The sequence below is a fragment of the Pundamilia nyererei genome, unplaced genomic scaffold (assembly GCF_000239375.1).
Source record: "Pundamilia nyererei isolate P.nyererei 1_Seehausen unplaced genomic scaffold, PunNye1.0 scaffold00398, whole genome shotgun sequence".
Classification (NCBI taxonomy): Eukaryota; Metazoa; Chordata; class Actinopteri; order Cichliformes; family Cichlidae; genus Pundamilia; species Pundamilia nyererei.
In genome coordinates, this window is record NW_005187799.1 from 213,058 (window position 1) to 230,327 (window position 17,270).

At 37.2% G+C, this 17,270-nt stretch overlaps 2 protein-coding genes across 3 annotated transcripts in view; one reads left to right on the top strand and one right to left on the bottom strand.

Annotated features, from left to right (window-relative positions):
- The window catches only part of LOC102197263 (angiopoietin-related protein 2-like), an 18,552-nt gene extending 7,331 nt beyond the window's left edge, over nucleotides 1-11,221 (bottom strand). The window contains exons 1-3 of one of the 2 annotated variants that reach the window (XM_005753069.2): nucleotides 11,047-11,221; nucleotides 5,314-6,231; nucleotides 318-511 (exon numbers count right to left, since the gene is read on the bottom strand). In XM_005753069.2, coding sequence (XP_005753126.1) covers nucleotides 318-511; nucleotides 5,314-6,196 — 1,077 coding nt within the window. In that variant the 5' untranslated portion in view covers nucleotides 6,197-6,231; nucleotides 11,047-11,221. Of the gene's footprint in view, nucleotides 1-317; nucleotides 512-5,313; nucleotides 6,232-10,929; nucleotides 11,026-11,046 lie in introns of those variants that run through there. The other variant, XM_005753070.2, reaches the window with a different exon arrangement.
- The window catches only part of LOC102197737 (ras-specific guanine nucleotide-releasing factor RalGPS1), an 87,206-nt gene that overhangs the window by 50,712 nt on the left and 19,224 nt on the right, over nucleotides 1-17,270 (top strand). The window contains exon 9 of the mRNA XM_005753071.2: nucleotides 15,236-15,373. Coding sequence (XP_005753128.1) covers nucleotides 15,236-15,373 — 138 coding nt within the window. The remainder of the gene's footprint in view (nucleotides 1-15,235; nucleotides 15,374-17,270) is intronic.

Below are 17,270 nucleotides of genomic sequence, written 5' to 3' on the forward strand. Positions count from 1 at the left end.
AGTTTTTTGGGTTCATTGAGAACATGGTTGTTGTTCAATAATAAAATTATTCCTCAAAAATACAACTTGCCTAATAATTCTGCACTCCCTGTATATGGTGTTGGGCAGACATTCTTTACATTAGCAACAGCACTACTATAGTTCTGCATTTATTTCCCATTTTAAGAAAGACTGAGGTTTCAATTACTAAAATGCAATGCTCCATCGATATTTAATGCATTTGCGGCTAACAGTTTTGCTTCGTAGTATCTTCAGTGTATCTAGACAGCACATACAACCTCATAAGTACAATCTTGGGTGCTACTATAACTTATTACCTTGTAAGTGTCCCAGTTCCTAAAAAAGTTGACAGAGCCATCCTGACGTCTCTGAATAACGATCCAGCCACCAGGGTCTTGTCTCTGGTCACACCAGACCTGCATAAGTTGATTGCTTTTGTCTGGTTTTAAGAGGTACATTCCACTGGTGGTATATCCACTCTCCAGAGCCTCTAGACAATCTCTGAAATGTCCTGTAGAAGGCAGAGAATGAAGGGTAATACAATTGCATCTGGTGTGTGATCATCATAGGCTCATTTTTAGTGACATGCTGGCTTCATCATTATTATAGTTTTAACAACCTGTGCACACAACACACATGGAGACATGAAGTGCAATAGAAAAATATACAGATGGAGGGTTCCTGGAAAAGTGAGTCACTCCTGATCACGTGTTGTCTCTACGAAATATGACAAATACTTTCCAGTCTGTTTGCTGCTGGCAAGAATAAACAGTACTGTGGGCAAAACCTTCTTTGTAGTCACAGCGAACACATGGGAACACATCTATTCTTAAATTATATCTCACTTTTTGCCATCTGTGGAATGATAGAAGGTATTACACAAAATTAGTGGAATTCTCTTTATTCTATTAAAGACAGAACCTAAAAGAGCCAGTGATCTATGAGCAACCACTTGTCAACCATCCATCCATTCTCTTCTGCTTATCCAATTCAGGGTCACAGGGTGGCTGGGACCTATCTGAGCTGTCTTAGGGCGAGAAGCAGGATACACCCTGAACAGATCACCAGTCTGTTGCAGAGCTAACACATAGACAAGTATTTACATTTACAACTATGGTCAATTTACAATTATCAATTAACCTAACCCCACTATTTACATGTCTTTGGACTGTGGGCTGAAGCTGGAGAACCCGTGGCAACCGTGGTTCATGGGGTTGGGAAGCTCATCTTGTAACTGGAAGGTTGCCAGCTCTGTCTGTCTTGGTTGTTGTGTCCTTGGGCAAGACACTTCACCTACCGCCTACTGGTGATGGCCAGGGGAAAACCCTTACTTTTACACGGGATTCACCCTCCAACAGAACTCACTTTAGGTAGGGCAACTCCTGCCATCCATTGGGGGCAAAAGAAGAGAGGGGAAAATAACTGCAGAAAATTGTCAGTTGGGAATAAACACTGAGTAGAGTAGGGTGGCTGTATCTGAAAATCAATGAGAGGTAAGATTTGCTCAGTCAAATGCAGTTTAGATCTGTCACCCACTAAAACATTTAGCATATTATGAAATGAAGTCCTACATTAAGTGAGAATGGGAAACATTCTTCTTTAAAATTGCAGCAACTGGTTTCTTTAGTTCCCATACACTTTAGAGAGTATTAAAAGAAGAAGTCATATTACACACATTACATTTTTTTTCTTTACATTTTACACAGCATCGTAACTTGTATATAAACCATTGACCATAGAAAATGTGATCAACCTAACATCTCCCCAACAATGAAGCCAAAATTTGTCTGTTATCCCCCTGGCCTCCATATTAGTGGATGGGACTATTCTTAAAAAAAAAAAAAAAAGGGTTTTCCCAAAGATGCGTTCTGCCATTATTAGTAGTCTTCATCACCAATTTGTATTGAAGCATTTTTTTCTCATAAGTTCTATTCTAATTACCAACTACATGATGTGAATTTGGGGTGTAACATCATCATGATAGCTTTGATGGTAGCTGCTTTCTTGGAGAAACTTGCGTATCTCTGTTTGGGAATGGCAGATAGACGGGAATGCTGTGAGGAGATTCAGTGTTGATTTTCCATAACCACAAGTGAATATTTTAAACTGACGTCGTGAGGTGTTCTGGAATAACCTGGACTAACTAAGAGAAGGACCCAAGGCCCTGGCACACTTTTTCAGTAAGTTAAATGTGTTTGTAAGCTAATCTGTAATCAATGTCCTTAGCTAGCCAGCTAAGATGAGCAATCAGCTGTTGGGGAAAGCCATGTTTAGTAGCTAAATCTGTGCACACGAATAAATTTACCCTCTGAACCTGAAGGTCACACTTAATTGAAGGATGTTCAGACCAGTAGCTGAAGATGAGACACTGAAACAGTTTATATGAGAAACAGAACAGGAATACCACATTTTTTAAAAAGCTAATTTTTCAGCACAACTCTATATATTTATTTATAGATTTTTTTTTTACAGAGTTTGTTTCAAATATTGAGGTTAAAAAATTATCTGAATTAATCCTGAATGTACACCTTGCATCCTTTGAGAGAAATAATATAGAGAGCGTTAATATATGTTGTCCAGTGCTCAGGCAGCAGCTTAAAAACTGCATACCTCCTATATGTTTCTCTATTTTCTTGCAGGTGACCAGGACTGGAAACCTGCTCATCTCATCTTTGCAGGTCTCCTTTTAAAAAGCACAAACAACTTAAATATAAAAATGATACTGGATAATCTGGATATAAGGCTTGATTTTATTTAATATTTGAGGGATAAACTTCAAATTTCACGGTGTGTGATGATTCTGTTCTTTGTGATTACAGGAGCTGCCCTCAGATTCAGACCTCAGCACCACCCAGTGACAACAGACAAATCATCCTATATATCCATCCTTTATAGTAACTCCAAAATTAACTGATGAAAAAAGTACAAAGGCTAAAGTACCTTATGAAACACTGTCAGTGAAAACTGCAGCTGTATTATTGATAAAGTTAAAGTCAAAAAGTCAAAGGGATTCACGATCCATGTAACTGGTGTCACTATATAAGAGCATAAACAGTAATTCATTTTGGTGTTTAAGGTGGTGCTGATCTCAGACCTGCACAACTTCTGCTTTTAACACTGAATGTAGTTAGGTGCACGAAGAGAACATGATATTTTCTCTGATAGCATTAACTATAACCTGATGAAGGTCAAACATCTTCACTTGTATGTTGAACTAAAAATTTTAATCTAGAATTCTTTCACACTGTGTTTTGCTAATAGTGTGTTATTTACTAAAATATATTCAGTCATTCATACCAGAGTAAGCAGAAAGAATAATATATATTTTAAATATTCAGTCCTGTGGAAAGTTCAATATAATATCATTATGTAAAAGTCCAGAGTCTCTGTGCTTTATCTTAGGATGATGTGAGTGCTTTTAACATTACAGAAAGCAAAGGGTGACTATCACATTGTTCATGAAATGATGTTTTTTTTATATAGGGGGGGGTGAGGAAGATTTCTATTTAGGATTTCTGAATGATAAATGATAAAATTGCACAATACTGTAAAAAAATCATGTAGAATGCTTTTTAACATTAAATTTGTGGTCCCCAAAATGACAAAAATGCCATTTTGATTCAGCTTTAATGCTGGATTGAGAAAATATGAGTAGTTGTACCACAAAAATATAAAAGGTTGTCCTTTCCAAATGGAACAAAATATTGGAGTTTGATAATTTTGCTAGAAATGATTATAACACTAATGTCAAATCATCAATTTTTTTAGAATGTTTTCTGCTCCACCATCATCAAATACATACATGTATATGTTTATACAGTTTATAAAGTGATTGCTGTATAGGCAATTATATTTTTGATGGTAAGATTCCAGTTAATACTTGTACAGCTGCTGTTATTGTGTGTATATATACATTTATTTATTTATATTTCTTCATACATTCTTATATAGTTCTATACTGTGTAATACTATGTATTGTGTATTTTGTTGTACAGTTATTTTATTTTCAGCTTTAATTTATATATTTTATCTTATTCTTTCCCAGTTAAATTTACCCTTCCTTATAATTTGTGTTGTACAGTTATTTCATTTTTAACCTTAATTTTTTATATTTTATTCCTTCCTAGTTAAATTTACACTTTTTAATTTTTCATATTTATTTCCTATCTTATTCATAGCCTTTTCCTTTTTTTTTCTTTAGGTCACGAGCAGTTGTCTAAGCATTTCACTGCATATCATACTGTTTATGACTGTGTACGTGACAAATAAAAATTTGAATTTGAAATTTGAAAATGGACTGGTTCTTATAAAGCGCTTTTCTACTCTGAGCACTCAGAGCCTTTTACACAACTTCCCTCGTTCACCCAGTCACACAAGCATTTTTCTCTGTGCTGTTTCTAATATTCACATCCCTCATCAGAGAGCAACATGGGGTTAGTATCTTGCCCAAGGATGTTTGGCATGCAGCCTGGAGCAGACTGGGATCAAACCACCAACCTTCCAGTTTGTAGCTGATCTGCTCTGATCTACCTGAGCTAGTAATGATGTTGGTACAGTTTGAGATATTTGCACAATCCAGCATGAGATTTGAATAAAAATTGCATTTCCTTCTTGTTGTGACTAAGAATAAACTCAAGTATGTAGTTCTATTTGGAATATACTATCTAATGATATTTTTGCTCAACCCAGCATGAAAGTTGCAGGCATGCTCAGCTTTTTCCCCCCACATTTTAACTAGCCAATATCCAAACATTTTTTGATGTCTTAAATTACTGATTGTGATTTGGGTTACAGATTGTAATATTGTAGGGTTTTTGCCTTACAATATAAAGCATCTTGAGACAACTGCTATTGCAGTTTGGCATTAAATAAATAAAATTGTATTGAATTACATTGAATTCATATTGATGACCTGACTTTCACCTGTAATAGAATTTGAGATATTTATTATCAAACATTCCCCCAGACTGCAAAAAAAAGTTCAAAAGTGGGGATTGACAGACCATTTTTCAAAAAAATATATATCTGTGTTATATGATGCTAAAATGTAATAGCAACCATTATATATGTTGAAATGTGCTACCATAAAACCTTTATGCATATCATTTGAACAGAAGATGTTCTACAAATTGGCTAATATAAGATGAAATTACCCTATAGTAACCTAAACTATCTGACATTTTTGTTAAAAGAACGTTCAGTTATTCAATAAATATGTCTCTGTTGGTATATTCTCAGTGAATGCAGGACTGCAAATGTTTGTTCAGTTAGAGACTTCAAAGGAAGATACAAACATTTCTTACCAGTACTTACCAGAGGGCTCATTTGTGAAGCTGTATGTTGCGGCTGGCATTGTGGGCAGTGCTCTGGCTTTCTGGTCATTTTGGATCTCATTATTCATGGGGTAGTTGGTGTAACGAGTGTAAGTGGGTGGATGGAAAGGTCTGTAGCCACCAGGAGACAATTCAGGTGTTTGTAAAGGAGGCTGGGAGATTGCAGGAGATTGTGGCTGGAGACGACGGCTGGGCTCTTGAACCTTTCTGTAAAAGTATCCTCCGTGCTTACACTGCTCTTCAAGCTGCTCCAGGAGAGCACTCTGGCTGCTTGCGAGGGCTGATAGATGCTGGTACTTATGATCCAGGTCTTGGTACCGTCCAGCTAGCCTCCCCATCTCATTTGTGTGGTTGAGCACACGGGTCTCCAGCTGTGACACCTCCAGAGCATTGTCTCGTTTGCGAATAATCTCATGCAGCAGCTGCATGTAGAGCTGAGTAACTCTGGAGTTCATGTTGCGGCTCTCTTTACGCAATAGCTTGACTTCATTAATCACACCCCCATCAAGCTCTATCAGCAGTTGCAGTGCCTCAATCTGCTTTCGCTGCTTTTGCAACTCACTGTTGAGCAGCTCCAGTTCCTGCTTATTAATACGGTTTTGCAGCAAGGTCTCTGGCTCCTTGGAGTTCACACATATTGCCCCATTGTTTTTCTGCTGAGGGACAATGAAGGTATAAGAACATTTGTCTGTTTGGTAGGCACTGTAGTCAGCAACAGCCCTTTTTTGACGTTTTGGTACGTAGATAAATTCTCTCTCTAGGATGTCATTGCTGTTGTCAATTTCTAGAGTGTCTTCTTGGAGACCTGACTCTGGTCCAGAGAGCAACAGGAGACTCACCATTACCACCACAGGGAGAATCATAGCACAGTTCAGCTGCTCCCAGACTACGACAATTTCTGAAAGAGATGAAGCAGAGATGCTTAGCAAGGGTCTGTTTTCTCTCATCAGCTATTGACCTGGTGTTAGTCGTTGAAGGCAATTACTTTATCACCACCTCTGTGTGCTCAGAAGCTCATATGTATATACATACAGGCAGTGTATGTATTTTCACAGCTCTGTCCCAGAAAGTTGCTGCCTATAATGTAACAAGGTAATACCATCCAGAGTTAGATACCATATTTCTAAGATCTTTATGGCTGAGTTCAATAACATGAGTTTTATCTGTTATTTTAAGCATAAAATTAGAGGTCATCCAGGTCGTTATGCTGTTAAGACATTCCTGCAAAATTGGTGTATTTTATTTGGCTTCATGGATAGAAAAATCTGGTAATCATCAGTAGTGAAATGTATATTATGCCTTCTATTTGTAGTGCTTAGGGGAAGTGTATGTAATATAAACACAACTGACCCTAGCACAGAACCCTGTGGAACTCCATAGTTAACCTTTATGTGTGTAGAAGACTTCCCATTTACATAGCCACACTGAAGTCTGTTAGATACATGTAGTTCAACCCATTACAGCGCAATACTTTTAATACCTACAGCATGCTCTTATCCGTGTAATAAAATATATAGTCAGCATTATAGTCTAGCAGGACAAGCACAGAGATGAGTCCACTGTCAGAGGCCAAAAGAAGATCATTTGTAGCCTTCACTACCACCATTTCTGTACTGTGATGGGTTCTGAAACCTGTCTTAAAATCTTCAAATAAACCTTTTCTCTGAAGATGATGAGGTAGCTGTTATACAACTACTCTTTGAAAAATTTTCAAAATAATAAAACAATAATTACGGCTGGTAACTTGCAAATCAACTAATATCTACTTAATTACATAGCAAGTCTTGCAGCCAGTCTATGCTAGGGTAAAATCAGAGAGGAAAGAGCAGGTTAATAAGGATGAATCAGTATAAGAGTCAGTATTTATACACTCAACAAAAATATAAACGCAACACCTTTGTTACTGCTCCCATTCCCCATGGGATGGACGTAGAGACCTAAAATTCATTCCAGATACACAATATAACCATCCCTCCCAAACAGTGGTCACAAATCAGTCCAAATGTGTGGTAGTGGGCACATCTGCTATATTGAGATAATCCATCCCACCTCACAGGTGTGCCACATCAGGATGCTGATCTGACATCATGAGTAGTGCACAGGTGTACCTCAGACTGCCCACAACAAAAGGCCACCCTGGAATGTGCAGTTTTGTCTCACAGCAAAATGCCACAGATGCCACAAGCAATGAGGGAGCGTGCAATTGGCATGCTGACAGCAGGAATGTCAACCAGATCTGTCGCCCGTGCATTGAATGTTCATTTCTCAACCATAAGCCGTCTCCACAGGCGTTTCAGAGAATATGGCAGCACATCCAACCGGCCTCACAACTGCAGACTTCGTGTAACCACACCAGCCCAGGACCTCCACATCCAGCAGGTTCACCTCCAAGATCGTCTGAGACCAGCCACCCAGACAGCTGCTGGAACAATTGGTTTGCACAACCAAACAATTTCTGCACAAACTGTCAGAAACCATCTCAGGGACGCTCAACTGCATGCCCGTCGTCCTCATCGGGGTCTTGATCTGACTCCAGCTCGTCGCCGTAACAGACTTGTGTGGGCAAATGCTCACATTCGATGGCGTCTGGCACGTTGGAGAGGTGTGCGCTTCACGGATGAATCATGGTTCACATTGTTCAGGACAGATGGCAGCTGAGAATGTACCAGTTCTTGCATGGCCAGCATACTCACCGGACATGTCACCCATTGAGCATGTTCGGGATGTGCTTGACCGGCGTATACGACAGCGTGTACCAGTTCCCACGAATATCCAACAACCTCGCACAGCCATTGAAGTGGAGTGGACCAACATTCCACAGGCCACAATTGACAATCTGATAGACTCCATGCGACGATGTGTTGCACTGCATGAGGAAAATGGTGGTCACACCAGATACTGACCGGTTCTGGGTCCCCAGACCTCCAATAGCGCAAAAAACTGCACATTCCAGGGTGGCCTTTTGTTGTGGGCAGTCTGAGGTACACCTGTGCACTACTCATGATGTCAGATCAGCATCCTGATGTGGCACACCTGTGAGGTGGGATGGATTATCTCAATATAGCAGATGTGCCCACTACCACACATTTGGACTGATTTGTGACCACTGTTTGGGAGGGATGGTTATATTGTGTATCTGGAATGAATTTTAGGTCTCTACGTCCATCCCATGGGGAATGGGAGCAGTAACAAAGGTGTTGCGTTTATATTTTTGTTGAGTGTATGTTAAGTTCGCCAGAACAACAACCAGCTTCAGTCATTGCCTGCTGTTTTTGCATGTACATATTTCATGGTCTACATTATGAACAAAAGATATTCACTAAATATTAAGTATCTCTTAAGTATCTCTAAATATTAAGGCTCAAAGTTGCCTTTTTGGCTTATTATGAAATAGTGAAAACATTGCTGCTCATTTTAACAATATTTGACCAGTTACACTTTAGTAGTTTAGTGAAAGATGTTCCCTGTATCCATTCCAGGCTCCAACCTCATATAATAGAATATTGTGTTTTCTTGTTTCTCTTGCTTTTTGTGATGAAAAATACTGTCACAGCTTTGGAATGTTCAATAACACAACATGAAAAGTGGAGCCTCCCCTGACAGTTACACAAGACAATGTTATCTTGGGCTTTAGGATATGGTAGTTACTACATCATCTATCTTTTTCATTTTTCTTTTTTAAAATGTCGTCTCAGCCAGGTCAGTTCTGACATTGGTGAGCTGTTTTTCCCCCATACAACAGAGGCCATAAGTACTGTTACTTGGCCAAGTTGACCTCAAGTAAGTTTAACATGTGAGTGGTCATAAATTTATTGCTGTATAGTTTTTGCACTCTGTCTGGCTACAAGCATAATATAAAAACTCTTTTGGAGTTATTAGGTTTTGCGAGGCAGCTTCCTCTGTCATTCAACCCAGTACTTGTACCTGACCATTTTAAGAGATGGGGTTATTTTGTTTTGTTTTATTGTGTTTGTTAGGCCACTTAACACTGACCTGTGAGTCGTTAATCGTGGAAAACACCTAACCAGAGTTGGATCAATGTTGTCTGCACAAAACACACAACTTATAAAAGAACTAGTTCTTAAATTGTAACTTATTGTGACTGAGAAGCTGATGTATACAGAAGCAGACACTTATCAGAGTCTGTCATGCAAATCCACAAATGGTGACATGTTTAAACACACTTAAGTGTGTTAGACATCAGAATCATTCGGCTGTATTATATGTGTTTAGAAATAAATTTGTTAAAATAGGATCTTAAATATCACATTACAGTTTGCATTCGAATGAAGCTTTATATTTGAGCTTTGTATTTCACATGTGCCTTTCTTTTTGACCTCAAAATATGTTATATCTTTAAAGCAAGTATTGTCAGGAGCAAGAAAATGAGCTGCCCAGTTAGTTTTAGATAAATTCATTAATTATACTGTAGTATATATAATAAGCTAAAGTTATTTGTTTCCAGTTATTTACAAGTCAATATTTATTATTCATTATCTTCTTCTACATAATCTTTGTGTAATTAAAGTCATCGTCATAAACATTATACCCTTATAGACGTCACAAATAGACATTATCAGGATAGTTAAAGGCATTCAAAACCTTGGGGATTCAGCCATCCAGTGTGAAGCTACAGCCTATAGCTTGCACAGCTTGTCACATATTATCAGTATTGTTTAAGGCACTCATGAGGAAAAAACTTTTTCACTTGAAATTTAACACTAAGCAAATTTTACTGAACAATGAAATGAATTCGGCACCTGTACTTTGTTCACATAAAAATGAAAAAAAGTACTCAAAATGATGTCAAGTATATTAAAGTCGGTTTAAACAGGACAGATAGCAAAAGTCTGCATTTTGAACGTGTATTTAATGCAACATCTTAAACGCCTCAAATTGTGTTAAAAAGAAGAAATAAAATAAACTAAATATTAACAATAATTTAATAGTAATAAATAATTTAATACTATTATAAGTAAAAACCTGCACAGAGAATGAATTGTCTTGGCTCTTGGAGTGCTTCTTATAATATTTAACACAAACATTTTTAAAGGCAGTTCATGGATTGAAAGTCTGAGTTAAATGCTTGAGGTTCAAGATAATTCTTTAGTATAAAAGCTGAATGACTTCCAGGCTCCCTGAACCACAATGTGAAGTGATTGCACACACTTTCTGCAAAGCAAGCCTTTATTTTCCACATGTGATCATATGCGCCTGAGACCCAGCATATTCTTTTATGTCCTCTGTAATGGATGCACAAATCACAAAACAGTTAAACTGAAAGATTTTTGTCTTCAGTTCTCAGGAGTATATGGAATGTGAACTAGCAGTTATGTGACAAAGCATTTCAAACAAACATTATAGAGTAATGCAAAGTAATGTCATGAACTGTGTAACCTCTCTACTTTTTAGAGATGTATTAGAGTTGAAGTAATGCATTATTTTTAAATAAAGCAGGAAATAACTTTAACATACATATAGTTAATAAAAAGGCAGAAGGGAAAGTAAACTCTGTGTTAAGTGTAAAATAAGGTTGAGCCACTTATTCAGTGTGTGTTGCATATAAAATGAAAATTGAGAGAATTTCCTGACTTACTTCCACTTGTTTATGTCTCTTTCTCTCTTGCTTTTGTTTAAGATTTGACTCCAGCTCCTCAGAAGTCATTCACGTTTCCTCTGTTATTCAGTTAAAGTTCTTCATATCATTTCTTACCTTCTGTCAGAATCAGATTTAAAGTTCACAAAGACAGTGGTCCACTTGTGATGTGATGATCTGTACAGCGGCAACAAAGCCTTCCTTTCTAATTTCATGTGTTGCATTGAAGGGATGAGTCTCAAACTCAAAGTTCGTGCCTGCTCTGAAGACAAAATCTGTTTCTCTTCCTACTTCGTGTCTCATATGTAATGGAAGGAAGACAGTGTTGCTTGGAGTAATTAAGCTGTGAGGCATAGCGACTCCTTCTTCCCCTCCCCTTTGCAGCAAAAACATCATCGGGACACGAGACAGGCTCCAAAAACCCTTTAATTCCTTATCCTCAGCAAGCTCCGCTGTCATCCCTTTTTCCACTGTTCTCCAGTGATTGTGGAATTCCATCTGACTGGGAGATCATTCACAAATAACAATTCAACTTAACATGCATGTCTTTGGACTGTGGGCAGAAGCCCTCGCAGGCACAGGGAGAACACAGAGTGAGATGATAGTAAACCTTCAAGAGCTCCTTCAAAAATAGTGTATTCTGTCCTTCTGTCTTTAAATGGGGGATATCTGTAAAACCAAGCAGTGACTGTCCATTCAAACAATTTGCCTGGAGGAGAGGTGGAAGCGTCTGGATACAGTTTGTTATGTTGTCATAGTAATTACTGGTTGCATAACATGTGAGAAACTTTCAACAAATAGTCAGTGACTCAGTGATTTTTTTAATTGCACAACATGCTCACAAACTTGTGCTGTAAGACATACTTTTATCTTTCCCTCAGAGACATCTGATTGAGATGTTTTTTATTTAATTTGGTGAAACTCTAGAAGCTTTTGATTGTGCTTTTTGTTTATTTCCAAATCTTTACAGGGACATTCTCAGTGGCTTTGTATCAGAATTGCATCTTCAGCTGTAACATTTCTCATTGTGGAGGTGGAGTCCTGTTTGAGAATGACAGCAAAGATCCTAAAAGGCATTATGGTACAACAGCAATATTATTCCTATTATTATTTTACATTTTTTGCTTTTAACACTACATTTATCTTGAAGAAAGGTAACAAATATGGACATGACAAAGAAATGTAGAAAAATAATGTAATCATTAAAAACAACTTCCTGAATTTAAATTGGCTTCATCTGTTATGAACAGTAGCATTATATCCTGAGTGGCAGCTGCCCAACTACTGACTCAATGTGTTTGAATTCGCCAATGAGTGCTGGATGCTTTGACTAGGCTTTGCTGTGAGACAGGAAACAAGGCTGCACAGCTTTTTTAGACTGAGCACAGCTGAAACGCATTAAACTCTACTATCAGTATGACATCATAGGCAAATATTTGTTAATCGTTTTGGTTGTTTTGTGCAGCTGTAATATTAACAGTTGAACTGTCAGAACAGCTGATATCATGTAGAGCCAGTGCATCTCAGTGGGGTTAGGCTGTAGCACTAAGAAAAATAGAAACCCAGAGAATTGTTTTTAACCCATTATATTCTTGTTTGGACTTGTATTTGTCTTCTTCGTGTCCTTGAAGAAGTTACTACTTTTGATTGTTCCATCCAACACTGAGGCTTCATTCTATTAATTTCTTTCGTCATTACATGAGGAGATAAAATGCTAAAACACTGCCTGAGGTGTTACTCAGTATTTCCAGTAGATTCCATGATCCTCTTCCATGTGCACACATCTTGTCAACTTGGTGTGTAATTGTTAATAATAGTTCTTCCTCATCCATTTTAGTAGCCTGCAACAACAGGCCCACTACCCTACACTCTGAAAGTACCCCTACAGGACAAAGGGATGCAGCTGAATACCTTCTCCAAGTCCCGTAACCACATGTAGACTAGTTGAGCAAATGTGGAGTTGAGAAGATGGTGATATGTAATAGCAACAATATTTACATAGATGCACACCACAAAAGGAAAAAAACTACAAACCACTCAACTAACAACGAGCTGATAACAGAAGAAAAAAAAGGTACATTTATGTATATTTATATATTTTCATATACAAAGTAGGCATCAACATTTCATGGCATCACATGCCAGCAACGCCCCTTTCTTTCAGCAGCATCACATCATATCCTGTATCACTTTATGGGATATTATGTGACTATCAGTTACGATAACTTCAGGGGTGGAAGGAATAGTAACTTCAGGTCGTCTGTTACTATACCTAATATCTAGAGTACTGGGATCTGTAATGGCTGTATTCCGAGTATTTCAGTGAGAAACAATAATTATTTTTCCATAGATTCTATTTCTTTTGGTATTCGTATAGCATGTGTATTAGTGTGTCTCTACTCTTGTCACACCCCAGCACATATCTGATTCCCTCAGTTTTAACTTTGCAATCTTATGGGGAGTCCAGTACCTCCTATGAATGATCCTATATGTCATTTTACCCAACAGAGAGAGCCCTAAATTGGCCCAACTTTGTAAGGCGCTCTCAATTTTCTGAATAAGTAGAGGAAGGTTTTCTTTGTTTATGTCTTTTAAACCAGTGCTAAGTTTGTTGCCTAATTATACAAGACTTGAAGGAAGCTATTTAAACCCCCAAATCTTCCTAATATTTGACGGGCTAGACGATGACTTTGCCTCTGATTTCTATACTCACTAAAATTTATTCAACAACCAGTTTACCATTTATTAGGATCATATAATAAAATGTTACTGTGAACTTTCTTTAGTACTGTTGTATTTAGTATGGTTGGCAGTTAGCATACAAGTTTAGCACATTATCACTTCCTTCTGTACTGAATTAAAGTACATGGCTTGCATGTTTGGAAAAACAAAACCATATTTGTGGCCTAACAGCTGACACTGATTTATGTAACTGTGTATGGAACACTTGGGTCATGAGTATAGGACACTACAGTGGAATGGAATGTGGCCATGGCTATTTATCAATTTTTTTTGTGTACACTGAATAATAATTGAGAGGGAAACAGAAAGGTATCTACATGGGGTAAATTTCCAACCACTATGCCACTGTGCTGTTGCTTTTACTTAATAAAAACATGTTTCTTTTGCTGTTTACCGTGGTGGTTTGGCATGCTCTATGGATGTAACTTTAATACAGTCTTTGAACTCAGGTTTTATCAGCTACAGAAGGAAGTATTAGCTAAATAACTGAACATATACCTCTTTGAAAAGGTAATGTGTTTGTTTGATATTTTCACCATAATCGCTTGACCAAAAAGCATCTCACTGTTTATAGAACAATATCTTTATACAGTTTCCATCTATTAGTCCCTGGTCTGCAGATTACATATTGTACATTATACAAACACAAAGCTGCAAAAATATTGCAGGCACTTTAACACAACACCAGTACTTCTGTGTACACTTGTACACAGTTTTTCTCGGATGAAGGTTGTACCAGCAGTTATTGTTCTTCTTCTTTAATTGAAGATAGTTTTTTGTGGCTTTCTCTGGATACATTGCAGAATGAATTTAGATCAGACACCTCTTTGATCATATTATGTGGATATAAAGTTAAATATAAAGTGCAGAAAATGTTCTACATTACTGTACGCGTAGTTATTTTTCTACACTGCAGGATAAGGGAGTTTCTGTTCATGCTCAGGGTATGTTTCCACCCCACTATTTTGTAACACTTGAGAAGTTAAAATAAATTGTTGGAAAGTTGGTGACTCAGCAGCTGTTTTCCAGATCACTTGTGACAGAGCTGATGTGATTATTTAAATTGCTTTTACTACAGTTTTTCTTAAATTTTAGTAATTATATTATTCTCCTGAGGTTTGCAACTACCAAAGTCCACTATTCATAACCAAAATCCACAAAATAATTCATGTATTCCAGTTGTAAATAATATGTCCACATCCTTTATAAATGAGTAAAAACATTGCAATGACCAATAAAAGCCTAATGCCCATTTTCACTAGAATCTGTAGTGAACAAGATTAACAGTGTTTATCAGTGTTTCCATATAACACATTTGTGTTAATGACTTCCAGGGGAAATCTTCTGGCAGCTCCTCTAGCTCTCACAATATCTCTCGCTGACATTATGAGACATTGTGAGAAAGACTAAAAAGAACCAAATACAGAAAACACTGATGCTTCCACACATTAAAGCTTTCATTGAAGTAATAAATTCTTCTGTTGAAATCACTGGGTATGCTTTCAAACCCATCATTATTCCTGTTGTTAGAAGAGTTTAACTAGCTTTTTTGTGCCTTCTACAGGGATCTACCTGTTGGACATTATCTACATTGACTCTGCTTATCCTGCATCAGACAGCATCATAGAGACAGAGCAGAGGACAAATCAGATGAACAATCTTCTGAGAGTTATTTCAGACCTGCAGATGTCATGTAACTATGGTAAGACACAATTACATCAGTAGTTGCAGTAGGAACAGTATAGTGTCTGTTTCCTAATCATGTATATATTGATGATCTTCTGACATCAGAGTTATGGTTGTACACTACTGTGAAAATGTAATTCCTTAATTTTAAAAAAAGCATTTAGTTTTAAAACAGCACTTTGTATTTACAAAGCTTAATTTTGTTTAATATTTAAATTGTTTGATCTGAAACATGTGACAAATATGAAAAAACCTAAACATTTTTCACAGCCCTGTATGTCATAAATCTTTAATATGGATGAAGCCAAAATATGTATGTGTTCATAATAACCCAAGTAGATCACCACTGCAGGATGCTAAAGAAATATGGTCTTTTTAGCTTTTATGTAAGTTTGGGTTTTTGTATAAAGTTCTAATGGCTTGGCTCTGCTTTAGTTACCCGAGCCTTTATTGCTCTGCTTTGCTTAAGTTACTTTCACTGACGAGTTCAGGAAAATTTTCAAGTGTCTGCCAGTCAAACTAAGTTTATTCAAGTCCTTAATTGTTTTGGCTAGCATGTGGTGTTTCCAGTGTGCTTTGTGTGGGGAGCTGCTGAGTAATAAAAATGTTCAAGATACCTGCATGAAATGTTGCCCCAGACGGAGGGGCGAGTAGGGGTGAATTTCTGCAATAAATATAAATCCTCTATTACTATTCTGAAGCCTTTTAAATGCTTTATTGAAAAAATCTGGAGATCTTAATTAGTTTAAATATGTTTACCTTTCACTATCTGCAAGTGACTAAAAGTTAGAATTACTCAAATTGTAACTCTAAGCAGGGGAATCATTGAATAAATGAGTGAGTCATTGTAAAGCTTTTGTTTCAGGGAAGTCACTTTTGTGTTTTATCATTTCTGTTCCCAAATATAAGCTTGGCTTGCTGTACCTAAATTTTAATGTTATTTTTAAAATGTCACTGCAAAAAAATGGGCAACACTATAATACGCTCAGCTACTAGGGGTAAGTAACTACTGTGTAATAAAATGTAATTACAAGTAATTGATTTGAAATCATGAGTATTTTTACAGGAAAGAAGACAGGCATTGTACTGTAAGCAATTTTAAGCAGAGTAATTAATTTTAAGTATAAGAACAGAGACTCAAATTTTATAAATTTGCCTTTATTGGATAATAACAGTGAAGAGGACAGGAAGCAGGGAGGTGAGAGGTGAAGACATGCAGCAAAGGGCCACGGGTCAGACTCAAACCCCGACTCCTGCTCTTTGGCCATGTGGCATGTGGTCACCTGCTCACACACTGTGCTAAACCGGTGAAATTTAATAAACATGATGAAAAATTATTTTAAAAAAATGTTATATTAATACATATAATTCAGATAATTTTAAACTGACAAAATAAGTTCCTAGTCTTCTATAGATGGTAATCAGTGGGTTGATTCTGTAATTGCTTTGCTGTCATCCTTGTGCGTTATTGAGTGCTAGCGTTATATAAAATATTGTTGTCCAGATAAAAAATTTACTTCTATGTTTTGCTGTGCATTTACACAGGCGTAAATGCAAGTCCAAGATAAAATTGCTGTCAAGGTGATGAAGAAAGTATACAGGACTACCAGGAGTCGAGGTGCAAGGCCAAGATAGCGGTGGCAAAAGCAAAGGAAAAGGCTTATAATTAGTTGCACGCATAGCTAGACACTAGGGAAGGATAACCTACATGGAATGCAGACAGTTGGTTAGAAAGACAGATTGAGCTCAAAAGAGTGTGCGCAGATTAGTGTGATGAAAGATAGAAATGTAAATGTTCTGACACTTGTAGCTTATGTTGAGAAGGTGGAAATGTGAGGTGTGAGCAGCAGTATGGCTTCATACTGTGATGTTTGTTTTGATACTGTTGAGAAGTATAGTGAAGATCAAAAGAA